The sequence below is a fragment of the Mustela nivalis genome, assembly GCF_964662115.1.
Source record: "Mustela nivalis genome assembly, chromosome: 3".
NCBI lineage: Eukaryota > Metazoa > Chordata > Mammalia > Carnivora > Mustelidae > Mustela > Mustela nivalis.
Genome location: NC_139022.1, coordinates 105,519,430 through 105,539,063, shown reverse-complemented (window position 1 = coordinate 105,539,063; position 19,634 = coordinate 105,519,430). Strand labels below are relative to the sequence as shown.

General features: G+C 51.0%; 1 protein-coding gene and 1 long non-coding RNA gene across 2 annotated transcripts; both read left to right on the top strand.

Annotated features, from left to right (window-relative positions):
• The first annotated feature begins 8,570 nt into the window (after nt 1-8,570).
• EGR1 (early growth response 1) lies at nt 8,571-12,698 on the top strand. The gene is made up of 2 exons (XM_082725554.1): nt 8,571-9,431; nt 10,135-12,698. Exons 1-2 carry the CDS (start codon nt 9,122-9,124, stop codon nt 11,460-11,462), a joined length of 1,638 nt encoding a protein of 545 aa, XP_082581680.1. The 5' UTR covers nt 8,571-9,121; the 3' UTR covers nt 11,463-12,698.
• A 642-nt stretch (nt 12,699-13,340) lies between these two features.
• LOC309862123 lies at nt 13,341-16,879 on the top strand. Its single transcript, XR_014310311.1, has 2 exons — nt 13,341-14,365; nt 14,783-16,879. It is a non-coding gene; the product is annotated as an uncharacterized lncRNA (long non-coding RNA).
• Nucleotides 16,880-19,634: the final 2,755 nt, after the last annotated feature.

Below are 19,634 nucleotides of genomic sequence, written 5' to 3'. Positions count from 1 at the left end.
ACATTTTTGTGGAATGTTCGAATGCTGTCCCTCTAGCATTCTTCCACTCCTGAGAAAACACCAACCTTCAAACCTCGGTGTCTCTCTGCTGAGGATGTCTGCCTGCACCTGAGGATAGGTGTCCAAACTAAACAGCAGCAGCCCAGATCAGCCTCCCTTGCTCTGACTCCCCCTGCTTGTGCTCATGCTCACTTGCTCTCCTTTTTCTCTCTCACACACACAGATGGGAGTCAGCTTTCCAGCCACATTCAGTTCTCACTTTAATTCAAAAGCTAAATTGGGAAGAAGAACAGCTTCACACTCCCAATTTAGCCTGGGAGAGAAAAAGGGAGACAGCCTGGATTTGCCAAAGAAAGGAGAAAAGCTGGGTGGGGGGTGGGGGATTGGGGGCAAACATACCCAGAGCCCAAGGGAAGACAATGAAACCCTCACCACCCAGCTCCTAAAAATAAACCATCCTGTGGTTTATCCTGTCACCCCAGAGTGACCCCTGTTAAGCCTCTTTCCTATACAAGTGCAGCCATTTGGAGCATTACCCCAGTCCAGGGATGGGATGAGGGGAGCTGGAGAAAATTGTGGTTATTAAAACTATGAAAAGAGGGAGATGCTGCTGCTTTGGTCACTGGTAGTACAAAATCAGGAAGTCCTTCTTAAATCTAACTTTAATCCCTCTTGCGATAGCTGATGGATGATGAATAAAAACAGAGTCTGGGGGCGCCTGGGTGGCTCATTTGGTTAAGCGTCTGCCTTTGGCTCAGGTCGTGATCCCAGAGTCCTGGGCTCGAACCCCGCATCGGGCTCTCTGCTCTGTAGAAGCCTGCTTTTCCTTGGGCCTGCCACTCCCCCTGCTTGTGTTCTCTCTCTCTGTCAAATAAATAAATAAAATTCTTTTTTTAAAAAAAGAAAAAGGAAAAAAAGACACTGAGCCCAATGTCAGCTTGAAGACTAGGTCGTCCTGCCAGGATGGCCCTCTCTGAGGCTTAACGAAGGGAAATCGAGTCCTAGAATTCCCAAAGATCCCTCCCTTTGCTGAAGTGCCACTTCTGCATGGAGCGCAAGGAACACTCCTCTGGGGACATTTCTGAGGATAAAGATTTATTTATTTATTTGAGAGAGCGCACTGGGGAGTGGGGGTGGGTGGAGCAGAGAGAGGATCTTCAAGCAGACTCCCCGCTGAACGGCTCAATGTGGGGCTCCGTCTCACAACCCTGAGATCATTACCTGAGCGGAAGCAAAGACTCAGATGTGAGACTGACTGAGCCACCCAGGGGCCCGCATTCCGCAGGACAGGAGCTAATGCTTCCTACCTCTTATCTCCTCTTATCAGTATGATTATCTGGAGGGAAGCTCTTCTTCCTGGTTCTGTATTCCAGGTTCCTCTTCAGTCACTCATTTTAACTTGCCCAAAACAGAGTTCCCGGAAGGGTGAAGTAAATAAAGGGCTGGTTAGATAAGGAAAAAGAGAAGACCCTTCCCTCCAGTCTCTTCAACTACCCTATTGCCACTGTACCGAGGGGAAAGGAAGTGCCTTTAGGCTGAGCTGCCTGTCAGTAAATTTGGGTGTCCAGTATTCTTGCTCTCTGCCACTGGCTGGGAGGCCCCTGAAGGGAGTGTGTGATAGCCAATTCGGAGGCCTGCAGATCTCACCCTCTCTCCTGGACGACTGCATGGTTTCTTGGCTAGTCTCACACCGGCACTCCACACCCAGCCTCCTGCAGAATTGCCCGTTGGCTCTCTGACTGCTCAGAAGAACTTCAGTGGATGGGAACCAGATAAGGGGCTCCCACAATCGCTGTGTGTTCCCCACGATAGCACATTTCACACTGTTGTGATTGCCTGTTTGTCTGTCTCCCCCAACAGATGTGAACTACAAAAGAGGGAGTCACCTTTTTACTTCTGTTTGTATCTTTAATGCCTAGAGGAGCAGATGTTTGATAAGTAACTGTTGAAATGACTTGTTCACAGGTCTCTCTGCCCTGTTCAACCTCACCCTTAGAGGGTAAAAGCTCTGTCCAGTCTGTCCTGGGCCCCCAGAGAACCTGTGGTTCTTGGCATAAGGTAGGTTTCAGCCAGAGGTTCAGAAGCCAGACTATGTGGATTGAACTCTTGGCTCCCTGACTGCCCAGCTCGCTCACCTTAATCAAGTCACCCGCCCTCTCTGAGCCCCCTTCCTCATTAATGAAATGGGGGTGAGAATCGTACCTATTTCACAAGGCATTGTGAAGACCAATGCCTGTCCAGTTGTTCAGCACAGAGCCTGTGACATAGTCAATGTGTCTTGCGGGTGGGGTGGGGGTAGAGAATCCATTTAGAGATTAAGGAAAATCAGGAGAAATAAGCACCCACCACTGACTGCTGCCTCCTGGTGTTTTGGAGTAGGGGGAGTGAAGCGAGTGCCACAGTGGGGTAACCCCGGGGGCTGCCCATCCCCGCCTTCCCTCCCCCTCCCACCAGGTCGGCAGAGTCCAAGCTCACCCACCATGAAGCTGAGCAGCCCCGGAGCTGGGCTGGGCGGTGGTGAGGGGCCAGAAATAACCACCGTTGCTATTCCTGCTTTTCTAGGCTGGATGGGAATGCTGCCTCTCTCATCTAAAGGCTGCTCTAGACTTCCTGCACATCAGTGGGCTCTTATGTAACGCTCCCCTCCCTCTGCCTGCCCAACGAGCTTCCAGAGATTTCTACAGCCAGCTTTGCTGCACACTCAGCTGGGGGTTGGGGAAGCAAAGAAGTCACCATAGGCCAGATTGTCCTCTAAGCCCAGGGTCCTGACAGCCCCAGGCGTGGGACAGGGGCCACACAGCACAGGGTAAAGGGACTGATTCCAAGGACAGAAGCCTTTTCTAGCATCTGCTCATTAACTCTGGGGTGGAAAGGACCCGGAGAGCCCCACCGGAGTGTTCACCCACTCTCCGCCCTTAACAGATTCTCTGTGCCATCTCTCCAAATTACTATACCTCGGGGTTCTCCCCTTCAGGTTCTCAACCTGACAATGTCTGACATGTGATTCCTTAGGCAGACTCTAAGGACAGCAACCCAAACCCCAACTCTCTTGGGCAGATCCCCCAACCTTGGCCAAATCCTCCACGGTCTCTTCCTGCAGCTCCTGGATCCTATCGGAGCATGCCAGGTCCCCTCTTCAGAGCCAGGGGCCCCCTCTGCCTTAGGCCTCAGCATCACTCCATATCAGCCCTTCTCAGAACGTGTGCTTCTCCACCTGTCCTAGGACTCGGGGTTCTCCTCTGGCACCCAATTTCCCCATCTATAATAGGAGCGCATGAGATGGCTTCACACCTGAACACTCCGGGGTGATTTTTCATCTCCCCTGGTCCTTCTTCATGTCTCCAAGTGTTCTTTTCTGTCAGTTCACCTTTGGCCTTCCCCCACAGCACTGCCAGACCTGGCCTCTTCAGGTTTTTCCTCGCCCTTCACAACCCTTCACAGGGTGGGAGCAGAGCTGCCCCCCGACCTACTGAAGGCCAGGCCCTCCATATTTCCGGCAGAACCCATCAGCTATCGGAAAGAGTGACAGGCACCCCATATAGAACTGAAGGGAGAGTCACTTCCTGAGCCCGAGGCTGGGCCACCACCGTGGCAAACCACGAACTGAGCAGCACATGTGGGTGCTGACGTAGTCCGGGGCTGGGGAGGAGGAAGTGGCAATGGAAAAAGGGGCTTGCTTTCCTCTGAGAGCGGCAGCCTGCTCAGCCATGGCTCAAGTTTCTGAGACATGATGGTTCCCACTGGCCTTCACTTAGAGCCTCAGCTGCCGTGGACAAGTTCCGTCCTGCTCTCGGACTCTGCCCCCTACTCCTCTTGTTTGCAAGAAAAGTCAGAGTGTAGAGGGCAGCTCAAACCTGCACACCCTCTGAAAGCACCTCCTCTTTCCCTGGACTTCTGGCACCAGTCACCCAGGGGGCCAGGTGTGAGTCCCAGCCTCACCCCTAATGCTTCTTTAAGTCCTGTAGATACTTGGGCCAGGCTGCAGGAGTGGTTCTGAGTCTTTCTTTCCCCCAACCTTCCTTAAAAGTCTTTCCCTTTAGGCTCCAGGCTGGTTGACCTCAAGGGTTGTTGGTCACAAGTTAGGTACTCAAACCCCCAAATGAGATTTGGCTCCTTGGGAGGGGTCTTTTTTCTCTGTCTCCTCCCCTTTCAGTGCCCCCAGTCAGAGCAAATGGGAATGTGCCATTGGCCAAAAGACGGACCATACTAGAATGGGGATAACCTAGATGCCTCCAGCCCTATCACTGAGAAGGCAGGCCTGAAGCATAACCCTATCCAGGGAGAAGCATCTCATGCCCTTCTTTTGACCGGTTTCCCTGTCGCTAAGGTTATGGAGGGGCTTTGAGCCAGCTCCTCTCACTGTTTCTGTGGAAGCTGTCTTCCCAGGGCCACACAACCTTGAAGGCAGAGCAGGGCTGAGAAGGCCACCTCCTCCTCTGTAGGAGCTGTAGAGGGCAGAATGAGGGAGATGAGGGTGGGGGGATACAGTTTGTCCCATCTCATAGCCCACACCTTAGCTGGAGGTCCTGGACTGATCAAGGCCTTTCCCCTCCTGAGGCCTTTGCCCAGTGGTCCCCTTTGCCTAGAACACCCTCCCCCTCCACCCTCCTCTATGCAGAGTTGGTTTCCTGTCATCCTTCATGTCTCTGAATAAATGTCACCTCCTCTGAGAAGTCTTCCCTCACCTCTCCAGTATGTTATACTTACCATAATCTGAAATCATCCTTTTCAGTTATGTAGCTGTTTAACTTGGACACAAGTAGCCCAATGAATGGCAATTTCCAGGAGGGTAAAACTACATCTGCCTTTTTCATTGCAGAATCCCTAAGACTTAACACTACCTCAGATGTGAGCAGTGGCCAATTAACCTGTTTTTTAAAAAATGAATGTTTTACTCAACCTTACCCCCTACTGTATCTCCCAATTGGAACCCTTTCTATCCCAGCCCATTTTTTCCAGACAGAGCACACAAGGACTGTCCTGGCCACCCGACTCCCAACCTTGACCTGCAACTGCCTCACTTCCTCACCACAAAGTTCTGTCCTTCTCATGCTCTCTTTCCTCCAAGATCTCTTTGTCATTTCTGCCCCTCTCCCTGGAAACTTTCCCTCCTCTTATCTTCTGTGTTCTTCAGCATAACTGACATTTGGTGGCTAACGGCTTCCCATTCTTAATTCTCTTGCAACATGGAATGCAGTCTTCCTTCCACCCAAGTGTAAGTTCCTTAGGGGGCAGGGCTTCTGTAGGCCTTCCCGGGCCTTGCCCATAGAGTCTTCAGAAAAATTCTTGGTTGTTGTGGATGATGGGTGTACTAATCAGAAATTGCTGGGTTGTGGGAACAAAAACTGAAATGAGCCTATTTTATTAAATCAAAAAGGGATGCATTGGCCTGCATAACTTAGAAGTCCAGATTGTATCAAAGACTCACTTTCTGCCTGTAGATACCTTCTGTTTCCCTCTGCATTGGCTTTGTTTTCAGGTAAGTCTTTCCAGTCCTCACTGCAAGATGGCCTCCAGGCTTGCCTTCCATTGGCTTAGTACCACTAGGGAGGGAACTTTTTCAAGAGTTCCAGAAAAAATCCTGGAGGTGCTTCTCACTGGCCTGGTTTGGGTCATGTGTCCATCCTGACTCAACCACTGGAGCATCCTAGATGGATGGCTAGGTATGGGTGACATAACCACTCCTAGATCTGGGGTGGGGTTATCTACCTCCAACCGCATAGACTGGATTGGTTTCCCAAAGGAAATTACTAGCTAGGAGCTATTATGAAAAGAAAGGGGAATTGCTAGGGGCACTTGGGTGGCTCATTGGGTTAAGCCTCTGCCTTCAGCTCAGGTCATGATCTCAGGGTCCTGGGATGGAGCCCCACATCGGGCTCTCTGCTCAGCAGGGAGCCTGCTCCCCCATCTCTCTCTGCCTGCGCTGCCTACTTGTGATCTCCCTCTCTCTGTCAAATAAATAAATAAAATCTTAAAAAAAAAAAGGGGGGGGGGAATTGCTATTGCATATGCAAAATAAAAGATGCAGACTATAAGGATTTCCAGTGTCCACCTTCATCAAGGACCTGAAGATACTGTAGGTCATCTTGCGCATTAGAATCATAGGGGAATTGTTTTGCTCTGGCTGGGTTTGGGAGATGTGCTCTTGGGGTCTGGACAGCAGCCCAGGGACAGAAGGAGGATCCTAGGATGAGGAACTGACTCAGTTCTGGCACTCACAAGCTCAGAAAAATTGTGACTCAGTTGTTCTAAGGTTAAAACATTTTTCTTGGGACACCTGGGTGGCTCAGTTGGTTAAGCAGCTGCCTTCGGCTCAGGTCATGATCCCAGCGTCCTGGGATCAAGTCCCACATCGGTCTCCTTGCTCAGCAGGGAGCCTGCTTCTCCCTCTGCCTCTGCCTGCCTCTGTCTGCCTGTGCTCGCTTTCTCCCTCTCTCTCTCTGATAAATAAGTAAAATCTTTAAAAAAAAAAAAAAAACTTTTTTTTTTTTTTTTTTTTTTTTTTTTTTTTTAGAGTTCCACAGGTGACTCTGTTATATCAGCAAGGTTGAAAAATTCTGCTCTGGGAAATGATGTTCTACCGCAGCAAGAAAGATTCAGATTAGCTCTTCAGGACAATGTCCCCTGTGTTAGAATTGGAATCTTTCTCCCTCTCTGTACAACTTTTCTGAAAAGGGTCACTGGAGTTTGCTCAGAGACTGAAGATGTGTGGGTGAATTGTGGGTGACCCCAAGGGTCAAAAGCCCCTGAAAATAACAATAGCCACTATTTATTGAATGGCAACCGCAAGGCAGGCACTGTGCTTTGGGACTTTAGAGACTCAGTCCCTGTAAGTTTCAGTTTTTTCACAAACAATCCTTCCATGTGGGTATCATTAACATAAGCTCCATTTTACAGTTGAAGAGAGATTTGAAAAGCCTGGCCAAGGTACCCCACCAGGGAGTGGCAAAATGGGCATTGAGACACAAGACCATCTGATCCTGACTAGCAGGAGGCCTCAGAGAGGTGCATCACTCATGCCCCTAATGAAAAACAGGGGTAGAGGGTGGGAGTGGGTCCCCCAACCCCCTAGGTTTTGGGTTGGGGAACTCAGAGCACAGAGATAGGGTTCATTGCGGGATTCCTTAAATAGATTTTTATGAGAAAGTGAGTGTGTGTGTGTGTGTGTGTTTAAGAAATATAGGCGGATGAAGCCCCAGAGAGCTATGCACCCCCTTCAATAAACCCCCTGACTCCGACCTGTTTGGGTTCAGAGACCCCAGCCCCGCCCCCTTCTGTCCCGGTATCCTCAGCACCCTCCTATCACATACATACTTTCTGCTTTCTTTTTAAATTCAGAAAACAGCACCTCCCCTGGATTCAGAGCTAGAGCAAGAACCTTCCTCTCTCGGAATCTCTATTTACTTTGGGGTGCGCACTTGAATGCTGGGGGTGGTAATGGCACCGAGAGGGCTTCCCCGTTCACGTCCGGCTCCCAGGAGACCTGCAGAAATCATTCCCGCCTACTCCCCCCCGACCCCCCTCCACCACCGCCCTTAGCCTGGCTCCGGGAGGGGAGTGTTATCCCGCCCAGAGTCTGGGCGCCTCGGCGGTGGCGGCTCCCCAGGGACTGCAGGGAGAGCCCAGGCTGCGGCGCCTGCTCAGTTCGTGTTCACTGCGTCTAAGGCTCCCCCTCCCTGGCTCCGAGCCCAGCACAGGAGCAGGGAGGGGGAGCAGGAAGGCGGCGGAAGAGCCCACTCCGCCCGGGGCCCGGGGAACCGAGCTGAAGAGGGGACCTCCAGGGGGCAGCACCAGGCCGCTAAGCAGGTCCTCTCTATGCCAGCGTAGGGGTCTCCAGACAGCCCATAGGGAAGCCCCCTTTTAAGACTGCCGCACTGCCCGCCCCACCTACATTTGTTCTGGATAAATGTGGGAAAGTCTCCAGCCACCACAAGGACCACCAGCTCCTGCCTGAGAAGCAGGTGGCCCACCACAACGCAAAGGGACGTTGGGGATGATCTAGCGATTATTTCCTATCCTCAGTTTCCCCAAAGACATCTGGAAAGCCATAGTATCATTGGTCAAGGCCGGAGGGTCAACGCTCCGCCTCTCCTGGGCGGCCTCTGCCCCGGCCAGCCCAGTCACTCCTCCCCTTAGCTCCCGCCCGGCTCCCACGGTCCCAGAGCTGGGCGGGAGGTCCCTGGATGACGGTGGCAGAACCCTTGCCCGACTCGCCCTCGCCCCCGCCCCTGGCCCGGGCTTCCCCAGTCCAGTCCTCGCCCGGGAGCCGCCTGAGCCGCGGTGCGCCTAGCTCTACGCGCCCCGAGACCTCCACCTGGGCGTCCCCAGCTCTTGCGCACGTTCGGGCTCCCAGCTTGGAACCAGGGAGGTGGGAGGGTGCCAGGGAGCAGCAAGCAACGACCCGGAAATGCCATATAAGGAGCAGGAAGGATCCCCCGCCGGAACAACCCTTATTTGGGCAGCACCTTATTTGGAACGGCCTGATATGGCCCGGCCACTTCCGGCTCCGGGAGGAGGGAGGAAGGCGGAGGGAAGAGGCGGGGGTAACGCTGGGAACTCCGGAGCAGCCTGGGTCCGGGAGTCCTCAGCTGAGGCTTGGGTTCTAAGCTCTCTCGAGGCCTGGGCGCCCAGGGTGCGGGAGTCGCCTCGGGGGCCAGAGTGCTGGACGGCGGTGCCCACAGCTCTGGGATAGGGGGCTTCACGTCACTCCGGGTCCTCCCGGCCGGTCTTGCCATATTAGGGCTTCCTGCCTCCCATATATGGCCATGTACGTCACGACGGAGGCTGGCCCGTGGCGTTCCAGACCCTTCAAATAGAGGCGGATCCGGGGAGTCGCGAGAGATCCCAGCGCGCAGAACTTGGGGAGCCGCCGCCGCCAGCTACCGTCGCCGCCAGCTTCCGCCGCCGCAGGACCGGCCCCTGCCCCAGCCTCGGTAGCAGCGCAGCGTCCACACCGGCCGGCGGCGAGGGCGAGCCTGGAGGCCCCACCTGCTCTCGCCACAGTGTCCCCCGCGTCCCGCATGTGACCCGGCCAGGCCCCCCGAGAGTGTGTCCCCCGCAGCCACGGCTCCGGGCTGCGCCCGCCCGCCCCAACACCAGCTCTCCAGCCCGCCCGTCCGGGATGGCCGCAGCCAAGGCCGAGATGCAGCTGATGTCCCCGCTGCAGATCTCCGACCCGTTCGGCTCCTTTCCTCACTCGCCCACCATGGACAACTATCCCAAGCTGGAGGAGATGATGCTGCTGAGCAACGGGGCTCCCCAGTTCCTCGGTGCCGCCGGGGCCTCGGAGGGCAGCGGCGGTAACAGCAGCAGCAGCAGCAGCAGCAGCGGGGGCGGTGGAGGTGGAGGGGGCGGCAGCAGCGGTAGCAGCAGCGGCGCCTTCAACCCTCAGGGGGAGGCGGGCGAGCAGCCCTACGAGCACCTGACCGCAGGTAAGCGGTGGCCTACGCCGAGGATTAGCCCCTTCGCCACCATCCTGGCGAGCAGTCCTTCCCCACCGCCTTGCAGCGCCCTCTTCACCGCAGCAGCAGTGTTCTGGACCTCAGGGATGCAAGTGGGATTTCCCTTCCCTTCCTCAGGGTCATGTGTTAGAGGGATGCCTGGGGACATCCACCCTCACCCTCACCCGCCTGGTCCCTAGCGGTGCGCAGAGGAGCTAGCTTCTGTTTTGGATGGAGAGCTCGGGATGCGTGGGTGGGTGGAGGGGGGAGGGCTTGTTTTGAAAAGCAGAGCTGCGCCCCCCTTTCTCCAGACAGGCTTGCTTTGCCAGCCGCCTGTCCCCAAGGAAGGGCCGCGATCCGTGCCCAGGGATGTCCTGGCAGCTGGGGGTAGGGGGCGCGCACTAGCCGCGGCCGAAGGGGTGCTGGCGGGAATCCCTCCGTGGCGCAGCCGCCGCTGCGGAGCGCTGGGAGCTGCAGTGGAGGGGGATTCTCCGTATTTGCGTCAGCTGTTGTTCAAATGGGCTCTGCCGCTGGAGCGGATCCAGGAACATTGCAATCTGCTGCTATCAATTATTAACCAGCTCAGGAGTCAATGGTAGCCAGCCCGACCTCTTGCCTGGCAGCTCGGGTCCTTCTCGTCCTCCAGTAATTGCTCTCCAGTAACCAGGCCTCCCCCTTCTCTCTCTTCTGCCAGAGTCTTTTCCTGATATCTCTCTGAATAACGAGAAGGTTCTGGTGGAGACAAGTTACCCCAGCCAAACCACCCGGCTGCCCCCCATCACTTATACTGGCCGCTTCTCTCTGGAGCCTGCACCCAACAGTGGCAACACCTTGTGGCCTGAGCCCCTCTTCAGCCTGGTCAGCGGCCTCGTGAGCATGACCAACCCACCGGCCACCTCATCTTCAGCACCATCTCCAGCAGCGTCCTCCTCCTCCTCTGCCTCTCAGAGCCCACCCCTGAGTTGTGCAGTCCAGTCCAGTGACAGCAGCCCCATTTACTCAGCGGCACCAACGTTCCCCACACCTAACACTGACATCTTCCCTGAGCCACAAAGCCAGGCCTTTCCCGGCTCTGCGGGCACCGCGCTCCAGTACCCGCCTCCTGCCTACCCTGCTGCCAAGGGTGGCTTCCAAGTCCCCATGATCCCTGACTATCTGTTTCCACAACAGCAGGGGGACCTGGGCCTGGGCACCCCAGACCAGAAGCCCTTCCAGGGCCTGGAGAGCCGTACCCAGCAGCCTTCACTCACTCCACTGTCTACCATCAAGGCCTTTGCCACACAGTCGGGCTCCCAGGACTTGAAGGCCCTCAACACCACCTACCAGTCCCAACTCATCAAACCCAGCCGCATGCGCAAGTACCCCAACCGGCCCAGCAAGACACCCCCTCATGAACGCCCATATGCGTGCCCGGTGGAGTCCTGTGACCGCCGTTTCTCCCGCTCTGATGAGCTCACTCGCCACATTCGCATCCATACCGGCCAGAAGCCCTTCCAGTGTCGCATCTGCATGCGCAACTTTAGCCGCAGTGACCATCTCACCACCCACATCCGCACCCACACAGGCGAGAAGCCCTTCGCCTGCGACATCTGTGGGAGAAAGTTTGCCAGGAGCGATGAACGCAAGAGGCATACCAAGATCCACTTAAGGCAGAAGGACAAAAAAGCAGACAAAGGTGTTGTGGCCTCTTCTGCCGCCACCTCCCTCTCTTCTTACCCCTCCCAGGTGGCTACCTCCTACACATCCCCAGTTACTACCTCTTACCCATCCCCAGCCACCACCTCATATCCATCCCCTGTGCCCACCTCCTACTCCTCTCCTGGGTCTTCAACCTACCCATCCCCTGTGCACAGCGGCTTCCCCTCACCCTCAGTGGCCACCACATACTCCTCTGTTCCCCCTGCTTTCCCGGCTCAAGTCAGCAGCTTCCCTTCCTCAGCTGTCACCAACTCCTTCAGCGCCTCCACAGGGCTTTCGGACATGACGACAACCTTTTCTCCCAGGACAATTGAAATTTGCTAAAGGGAAAGGGGAAAGAAGGGAAAGGGGAGAAAAAGAAACACAAGAGACTTAATCTTAACGGCCAGGAGGAGGAGATGGCCACAGGAGGGGGTTCCTCTTAAGTGAAACGGAGGTTCTCAGAGCCAAATCCTCCCCCTCTACTCCACCCCAAGGTTGGCCTGGAAGGTCTGTTGGCCTGCAGTCCTTTCTGCCCACTTGTCTTTCCTCCCCAATTCCTACGCCCTTTGACTTCAGCTGCCTGAAACAGCCATGTCCAAGTTCTTCACCTCTATCCAAAGAACTTGATTTGCATGGATTTTGGATATATCATTTCAGTATCATCTCCATCGTATGCCTGACCCCCTGCTCCCTTCAATGCTAGAAAATCAAGTTGGCAAAAATGGGGTTGGGGCCTCTCAGAGCCCAGCCCTGCATCCTTGTACAGTGTCTGTGCCATGGGTTTTGTTTTTCTTGGGGTACTCTTGATGTGAAGATAATTTGCATATTCTATTGTATTATTTGGAGTTAGGTCCTCACTTTGGGGGGCGGGGGGAAGAAAAGCCAAGCAAACCAACGGTGATCCTTTATTTTGTGATGATGCTGTGACGATTAAGTTTGAAGCTTTTTTTGAAACAGCAGTCCTTGGTATTAATCAGAGCATGTGTCAGAGTGACGTTCCGTTAACCTTTTTGTAAATATTGCCCGACTGTACTCTCACATGTGACAAAATATGGTTTGGTTTTTCTTCCTTTTTTTTAAAGTGTTCCTTCCTTTTCGTCCTTTTGGTTTAAAAAGTTTCACGTCTTGGTGCCTTTTGTGTGATGCGCCTTGCTGACAGCCTGACATGTGCAATTGTGAGGGATGTGCTTACCTCTAGCCTTAAGGGGGGCAGGGAGTGATGATTCGGGGGAGGCTTTGGGAGCAAAATAAGAAAGAGGGCTGAGCTAAGACTCGGTCTTCCAGAATGTAAGAAAACAAAATCTAAAACAAAATCTGAACTCTCAAAAGTCTATTTTTTTAACTGAAGATGTAAATTTATAAATATATTCAGGAGTTGGAATGTTGTAGTTACCTACTGAGTAGGCGGCGATTTTTGTATGTTATGAACATGCAGTTCATTATTTTGTGGTTTTATTTTACTTTGTACTTGTGTTTGCTTAAACAAAGTGACTGGCTTATAAACACATTGAATGCGCTTTATTGCCCATGGGATATGTGGTGTATATCCTTCAGAAAAATTAAAAGGAAAATAAAATAGCTGCGGTTGGGTGCGTGTTTCCTGGGCTGGGGTGGGGGCCCTTTTGCTTTTTTTTTTTTTAATTTATTTATTGAGCGAGGAAGAAGAGAGAGCGTGGGGGAAGGGGCAGGGAAAGAGTTTTTAAGATTTTATTTATTTATTTGACAGAGACTCAGTGAGAGGAAGCTCAAGGGGGGTGGGTAATAAGAAAGGGAGAAGCAGGCTTCCCGCTGAGCGGAGCCCGATGCGATGCCACAATGCCGGGCTCAGGGCCCCAGGTTAACGACTGAGCCACCCAGGCACCCCAGGGAAGATGAGTCTTAAGCAGAGCCCCCTGGGAGGCTCCACATGGGGCTGGAGCCAGGGTTTGAGTTGGGGCTCTGTCTCACCATGGGAGAACAGGAACTAAGCTGAAATGGACAGTCAGTCGCTTTGCCAGCTGTGCCCACAGGACCCAACTTTTTCCATCTTTATTGAAGGCATTGAAGGGCTTTTACTGAGAAAGGGAAATTCCTTTTTTTTTTTTAAGTTTATTTATTTTTTAAATTTTATTCATTTATTTGACAAAGAGACCACAAGGAGGCAGAGAGGCAGGCAGAGAGAGAGGGAGACGCAGGCTACCCCCCCACCACCCGAGCAGAGAGCCCGATGCGGGGCTCGATCCCAGGACCCTGAGACCATGACCTGAGCTGAAGGCAGAGGCTTAACCCACTGAGCCACCCAGGTGCTCCTTAAATTTATTTTTTAAGATCTTATTTTTAAGTAATCTCTGTACCCAATATGGGACTTGAACTCACAGCCAGAAGATCCAAGAGTCACATGCTCTACTGACTGAGCCAACTAGGCACCCCCATTCAGAGTCATGCCTGCTGTGTGTCACTTGAGTGAATTCTTTGAGAACTGTGTCTGGGTCTCTTCTTGATACTGGGCTTCAGTCAGGGTGGATTGCAGCCTTATCTCGGTTAATTAAAGCTAAAGAAGGCCAGAGGCAGAAGTGGAACAGGAATGCCCAGGGGCCGTGCTATTCTCTTAGCCCCAAATGTTTGGCTGGCCTGCCCCTCCTTCTCTACACAGGGCTGGAGAAAGCCATGTTCTTGGGAATCCCTGCTATAAACACTTGGGGGAGATGAAGGATGGGCACAAGAGCTTTGGGAAATAGTAACAAGGCTAGAGCTGACTCAGCCTCTCCTTCCCATCTTCCATGGCCCCAGAAACCTGAAGGTGTCAAAGAAGCCTAGAAGAGGTGAGGGCCAGTTCTCAAGCCAAGAATCCTTCCAGGAAGAAATCTCATTATGTGCCAGCTGGAGCTGTGATCCTTGGCAGCTTCCAGGAATACAGGGCAGAGTGGGCAGGAGGTTGGCTTGGTATTTAAGGTTCCCATCCAGACCAAGTTTGTCCCCATTGTGTAGGAGGCCTGAGGTGCTGGGTTCCCCAGCCCCAGCTCCCTGATGGTGCATACTCATGGCTGGAGCAATTCATGGGGCTTATTAGCATCTGTCTGCTCTGTGAGAGGCCTTGAGCTGGTCACAACAATGCAGATTGTTGGTTGAGGAGACAGAGACATAAGCCAAATATTGTAACATAGTGTTATGTTATATAATGTGGACAAGTGTAGGACTCTGAGATGGACAAGGACACCCAACCCGCTCAGAAGCTTAGGAAAAGTGGAAAAACTGAATTGGGAATGGTAAGTAGGAGTCAGTTCAATTGACTTGCTTTGTCTGTGAGCCAGGGAGGGTGTTGGTGACTGCCTGGGTGGGTGAATGGATAGACTATTGAATGCAAGCACTACCTTCAACCCTGATTTGAGCCTTTCATGAATTGCTCTGACATTACCATCCATTGGTCATTTGGGTGAAATAGATTTGATGTGCTGGAATTCCCAAGCCTTGGCTCCTCTCTCAACGTCTGATCCTCCCAGTCAAGGACAGGGAAGTATCTTCTATACCCAGTATGGCTATCAGGCCTTGTGTGGGGTTGACGTCTAACCCACTCCACTCCTACCACTGAGGGTCTCCCAGGTTACCCATGGAAAATGCTTCTGGAGCCAGGGCAATTCCAGCAATCTCCTAGCATTAGCCCAATTCTTTCTTTTCTTTTCTAGCCTTCAACTACCAACGCTGTTGGTCTCTGCCCTTTCCCATGATATCAGACTCCTCAGCCTGGAACAGGAGGAACCAAACCACCTTCCACAGCTAAGGGCACATCCCTGTGAGATCCCTGCAAAATTGCCAGTCCTGATGAGACAATATTTGTATTGACACACCTTTTCCCAGCCCCACCTACCCCTTCCCATCTCACTCTGGGCCCAGAAACACAAGTCCGTGCCTGTTACACATTCTTAATAATTCCTCACCACAGACAACCAAGGCGGGCAGTGGGGGAGGGGGTGCAAGGGGGAAGGAGAACATGGCAAGAATAAAGTATGAAAGAAGGGGCAAAAAGATTCTGTTCCTCTAAAGCAGAAAATCTCTATGTTATTATTACAATGCATCAGAATCAGATTACCAGGCCCCCTTCCTTATTCTTGAGGTCTGGGATGGGGACCTGGAACTGGTCTTCTTAACAACCACGCCCAGCAATTCTGATGTAGATAGCTTATTGAGAAATTCTGCCAAGATTGCTAGCTAGTATTTATTAGTCCTGTCACCAGGGTTCCTTTGGATTCTGCCACTAGAAACTCAAGTTTCTCTGCACAGCTGAAATAGAGCAAGACTCAAAAATTGTCCCATTTTGTGGTCTTATAGTATTAAAAAAAAAAAAAAAAGGAAAGTGTTCATTTTAACTCCTGTTCCTGTGAGGGAAATCTATAACCAAGGGCATAGGGCCGTGCTGATAAAAGCTCTATCATCCTCAAGGCTGAGGTTTAGGAAGGGACCCAGATAGTGTTGAACAATTGACTGTTACCTGGGGGCATTGTCCATGGCCTCAGGGACGTGGAGGACTGAGGACGTGGGGTGGGAGAGCCAAGGGGGCAGGGAAACCCAGCCAGCCAAAGCTAGGATTAGATTCTGAAGAAAAAGAAGAAGCAGATTTTAAGGACCCTTGACCCTTCTTCCTAGTACCTGAGAGATACTCTTCTCTCTAGAATTTTAAGAATGTGGAGCCTCATCTTTTTGGAAAGATTCTAAGCACTCAGAAAGACATAGCGTAGCCTGGTTGTCAGGCTGGGTTTAAGGTGTGCTTCTTTTTTATTTCCCTCTGAAGATTTTATTTAGGCAGAAGCTCAACCCACTGAGCCACCCAGACGCCCCTAAGGTGTGCTTCTTTCTACCTCCCCCTTCTTGGAACCTCCAACCCAGAAGAAATGGAGTCAGGAATGGGTACTATAGGATCAGAGGTAGTTTCTGCAATGTCCTCTTCTCTCCCCATTCCTGCTCTTTTCCTTGGTTCAGCCACACTTGGTGTAGTTTGAGAGGGGAAGACTGAGCAGAGTGATATCTCGGTGGTCCTAAGGGAAATGAGGCAAAGTCTAAAAGGATCAGGTGTTGAGCAAATAAGGTTTCAACATTTTACTCGTAAGCCTCCAGGTGCTAATAAGATTTTTGCACCCAAATAGTAAATTTAGCTCTCTACTGTAGTGATTTTTCTTCCCATCTCTTTTTTCCATTACCAGAACCTCGGAAAGCCTTATGAGGCAAAGCTTACTGGAGAAGTTTTCTTAGGTCCAATCAGCAGCCTGGCTCCTCATTTGCAAGAAAATCTATTTCATGTCTCTTTTCAGGAGATCTCTTCAGCCCATTCTCCTCAGTGCTCAGGTTGTTTATTATTATTATTATACCTTTACAGAGAGGCAATTGATACAGAATAAACTGTACAATTTGATGAGTCTTGATATATGTGTTCACAGGTAAAACTGTGACCCACATTAAGATAATAAACATATCCGTCCCTGCCCAAACTTTCCTTGTACCCCTTTGCTTTCCTTCTTCCGTTCCTGTCCCTGTGGCAACCACTGATCTGCTTTCTCTTGCTGTATAGATCAGTTTGCACTTTCTGCTTTCTGGAGTTTCATATAAATTTAATACTTCAATATGTACTCCTTTTGGTCTGGTTTTTTTTTTTTTTTTCTCCTTTTTATTTCTGAGGGGTATTTCACTCTATGGCTATAGCACAATTTGCTCACCCTTTCACCTGCGGATGGATGTTGGGGTTCGTTTCCTTTGGGATTATTATAAATAAAGCTGCTATGAACATTTGAGAACAAGTCTTCCTGTGGAGGTGTTCCCATATGCTCCAAAGGGCACCCCCCCATTCTGGGCCCTATTTTCCCACCATGTCCCCATTTACTCACCTCCCTCTTGTTAGAAACGACAATAACCCATCTTCCCCCCACACTCACACAGTTAGGGCCCAGCCTTTTAAGAGATCGGCTTCATTTAATTTTTCCTCACATCATGCTCGCTTCAGCAGCACATATACTAATTTTTCCTCACGTAAACAAAGCCAGCCCCTTCATCATTTTTATTGCTCTATTTCAAACTCCCTCCCACTTGTTTATACCTTCCTGGTAACGAAACATTCTAAGGCTAAGCGAGTTAAACTATTGTGACTTATTCAGGTTGGCAAATGTACATGGGTCCTTGGTGATACTTTTCTAAGGTACCCGGTAACGGGCGGGCTACATACTGATGAGGCACTTCAACCTCAGAGGAAGGGGCTAAGCTCAGATGGTGTGAGAGGCTGTCCTGGGATACTTTTCCTGAGAAGTTATCTGTCCACGTTATCTCTGTCTCCTGTGGGCTCTTCCCTGGATGGGTTTTCTGAAACACAGGCCCCACTCACTCACTAGTTGTCCAAAAAAACTTACTCTTCTGAATTCCCACCTCTCAGTTCTGAGGTAATGTTTTATTTTTCTGTTTTGTTTCTTTTTTGTTTTTAAGATTTGATTTATTTATTTGAGAGAGAGAGTGTGCACACAGGCCAGGGGAGAGGCAGAGGGAGAGGGAGAAGCAGACTCTCTACTGAGCAGGGAGCCCACTTAGGACTCCATTCCAGGACCTGGGGATCATGACCTAAGCCAAAGGCAGAGTCAAAGGCATATGCTTAACCAACTGAGCCACCCAGGCGCCTCAGTTCTGAGGTAATGTAACTACAGCTTCTCTCTCTCTTCTTTGGGCCCAGGGAACTGCAGAGCAGCCTGAGAGTGGAGAGGACAGCTGAGGCTCTGTGGTCTCAGCTGTGATAATCTGGCACTTTTGCCTGCCTGGGTATATGTTGGGGTTGGGGTGAGGAGAGATGGCTTTACTTATTTTAGAAAATTATCCTTAACAGTTATCCTTCAGACAGGCAATAACAAGTGTTGGTGAGAAAATGGAAAAATTGGAACCCTGATACCTTGCAGGTGGACATGTAAAAAGGTACCACTTTAGTAAACAGTTTAGTTTTTTCTTTTTCAGCAGGGGGAGTAGGAGAGAGAGAAGCTGGCTTCCCATTGAACACAAGCAGGGAGAGTGGGAGAGAGAGAAGCAGGCTTCCCACGGAGCAGGGAGCCCTATGGGGGGCTCAATACCAGGACCCCTGGGATCATGACCTGAGCTGAAGGCAGATGCTTAACGACTGAGCCACCCAGGCATCCCTGTTGTTTCTTATAAAGTTAAACATACGTTCATCGTATGACCCAGCAATTCCATTCCTGAGTATGTCCTCAGGACAAATGAAAGCACGTTTGTACAAAGATATGAATATGAATGTTCATAGCAACATTATTCATAATAGCCCCAAAGTGGAAATAATCCACATGCATATTCAACCAGTGAATGGATAAACAAGATATGGAATATCCAAACAATGAAATACCATTCTGCAATATGTGTGCTTTAACATAGATAAACCTCAAAAACATTATGATTAAACATGTTTGGTGCACACTGTAAAATTTAAACATTATGATTAAAAATGTCTGGTGCACACTGTATGATTGCATTTTTGTGAAATGTCCAGAAAAAGTGAATCTACAGAGGCAACAAATTAGTAGACCCTGGGGTAAGGGGAGGTATTGACTGCAAATCAGCTTGCTATTTTAAAGATGGTGGAAATGTCCTAAAACTGGATTGTGATGTTCGAACAACTGTAAGTTTACTAAAAGTCATTGAGTTGTACAAATGGATGAATTTCATGGTATATAAATCATACCTCAATAAGGCTATTTTTAAATCCCTTGTACTTCAATAAAACTAGATTTTTTTAAAAGATTTTATTTATTTATTTGACAGACAGGGATCACAAGTAGGCAGAGACACAGGCAGAGAGGAGGAAGCAGGCCCCCTGCTGAGCAGAGAGCCCGATGTGGGGCTTGATCCCAGGACCCCGAGATCATGACCTGAGCTGAAGGCAGAGGATCAACCCACTGAGCCACCCAGGCACCCCAAAACTAGATTTTTTTATTAATGCTTTTTTTTTAAAGATTTTTATTTATTCATTTGACAGAGATCACAAGTAGGCAGAGAGAGAGAGGAGGAAGCAGGCTCCCAGCAGAGCAGAGAGCCTGATGCGGAGCTCGATCCCAGGACCCTGGAATCATGACCCGAGCTGAAGGCAGAGGCTTTAGCTCACTGAGCCACCCAGGTGCCCCTAAATCTAGATTTTAAAAATCTTTTCCTTCCCTGGTCTCTGAGTGCCCATCTATTCTAGGTGGGCTATGCAATGTTAATTCTACCGTATAGACCAGTCCTCCATCCTTGAGTGTGAATCTCTTGGTCCCTCTCTCCTGCTAGCTGCCCTGCCTGGCCTGTGCTCTGACCAGACTCTCTGCTCAGAGGCCATAGCCCTCTAAGACTGTGGTGCTGAATTGCAGGCTGGAGGCCAAAGATCTGGCCCTAGGGTAGAGGTCCTCTTGACTCTTGTGTAGGGATTAATTTCAAAGGAAGGGACTTTAAAAATCTGGGGAGGCAAATGGGTAGAAATGCTTCTAGGCTGAAGTGTCTTCTCCTATCCCTGTGACCCAGGTAAATCAG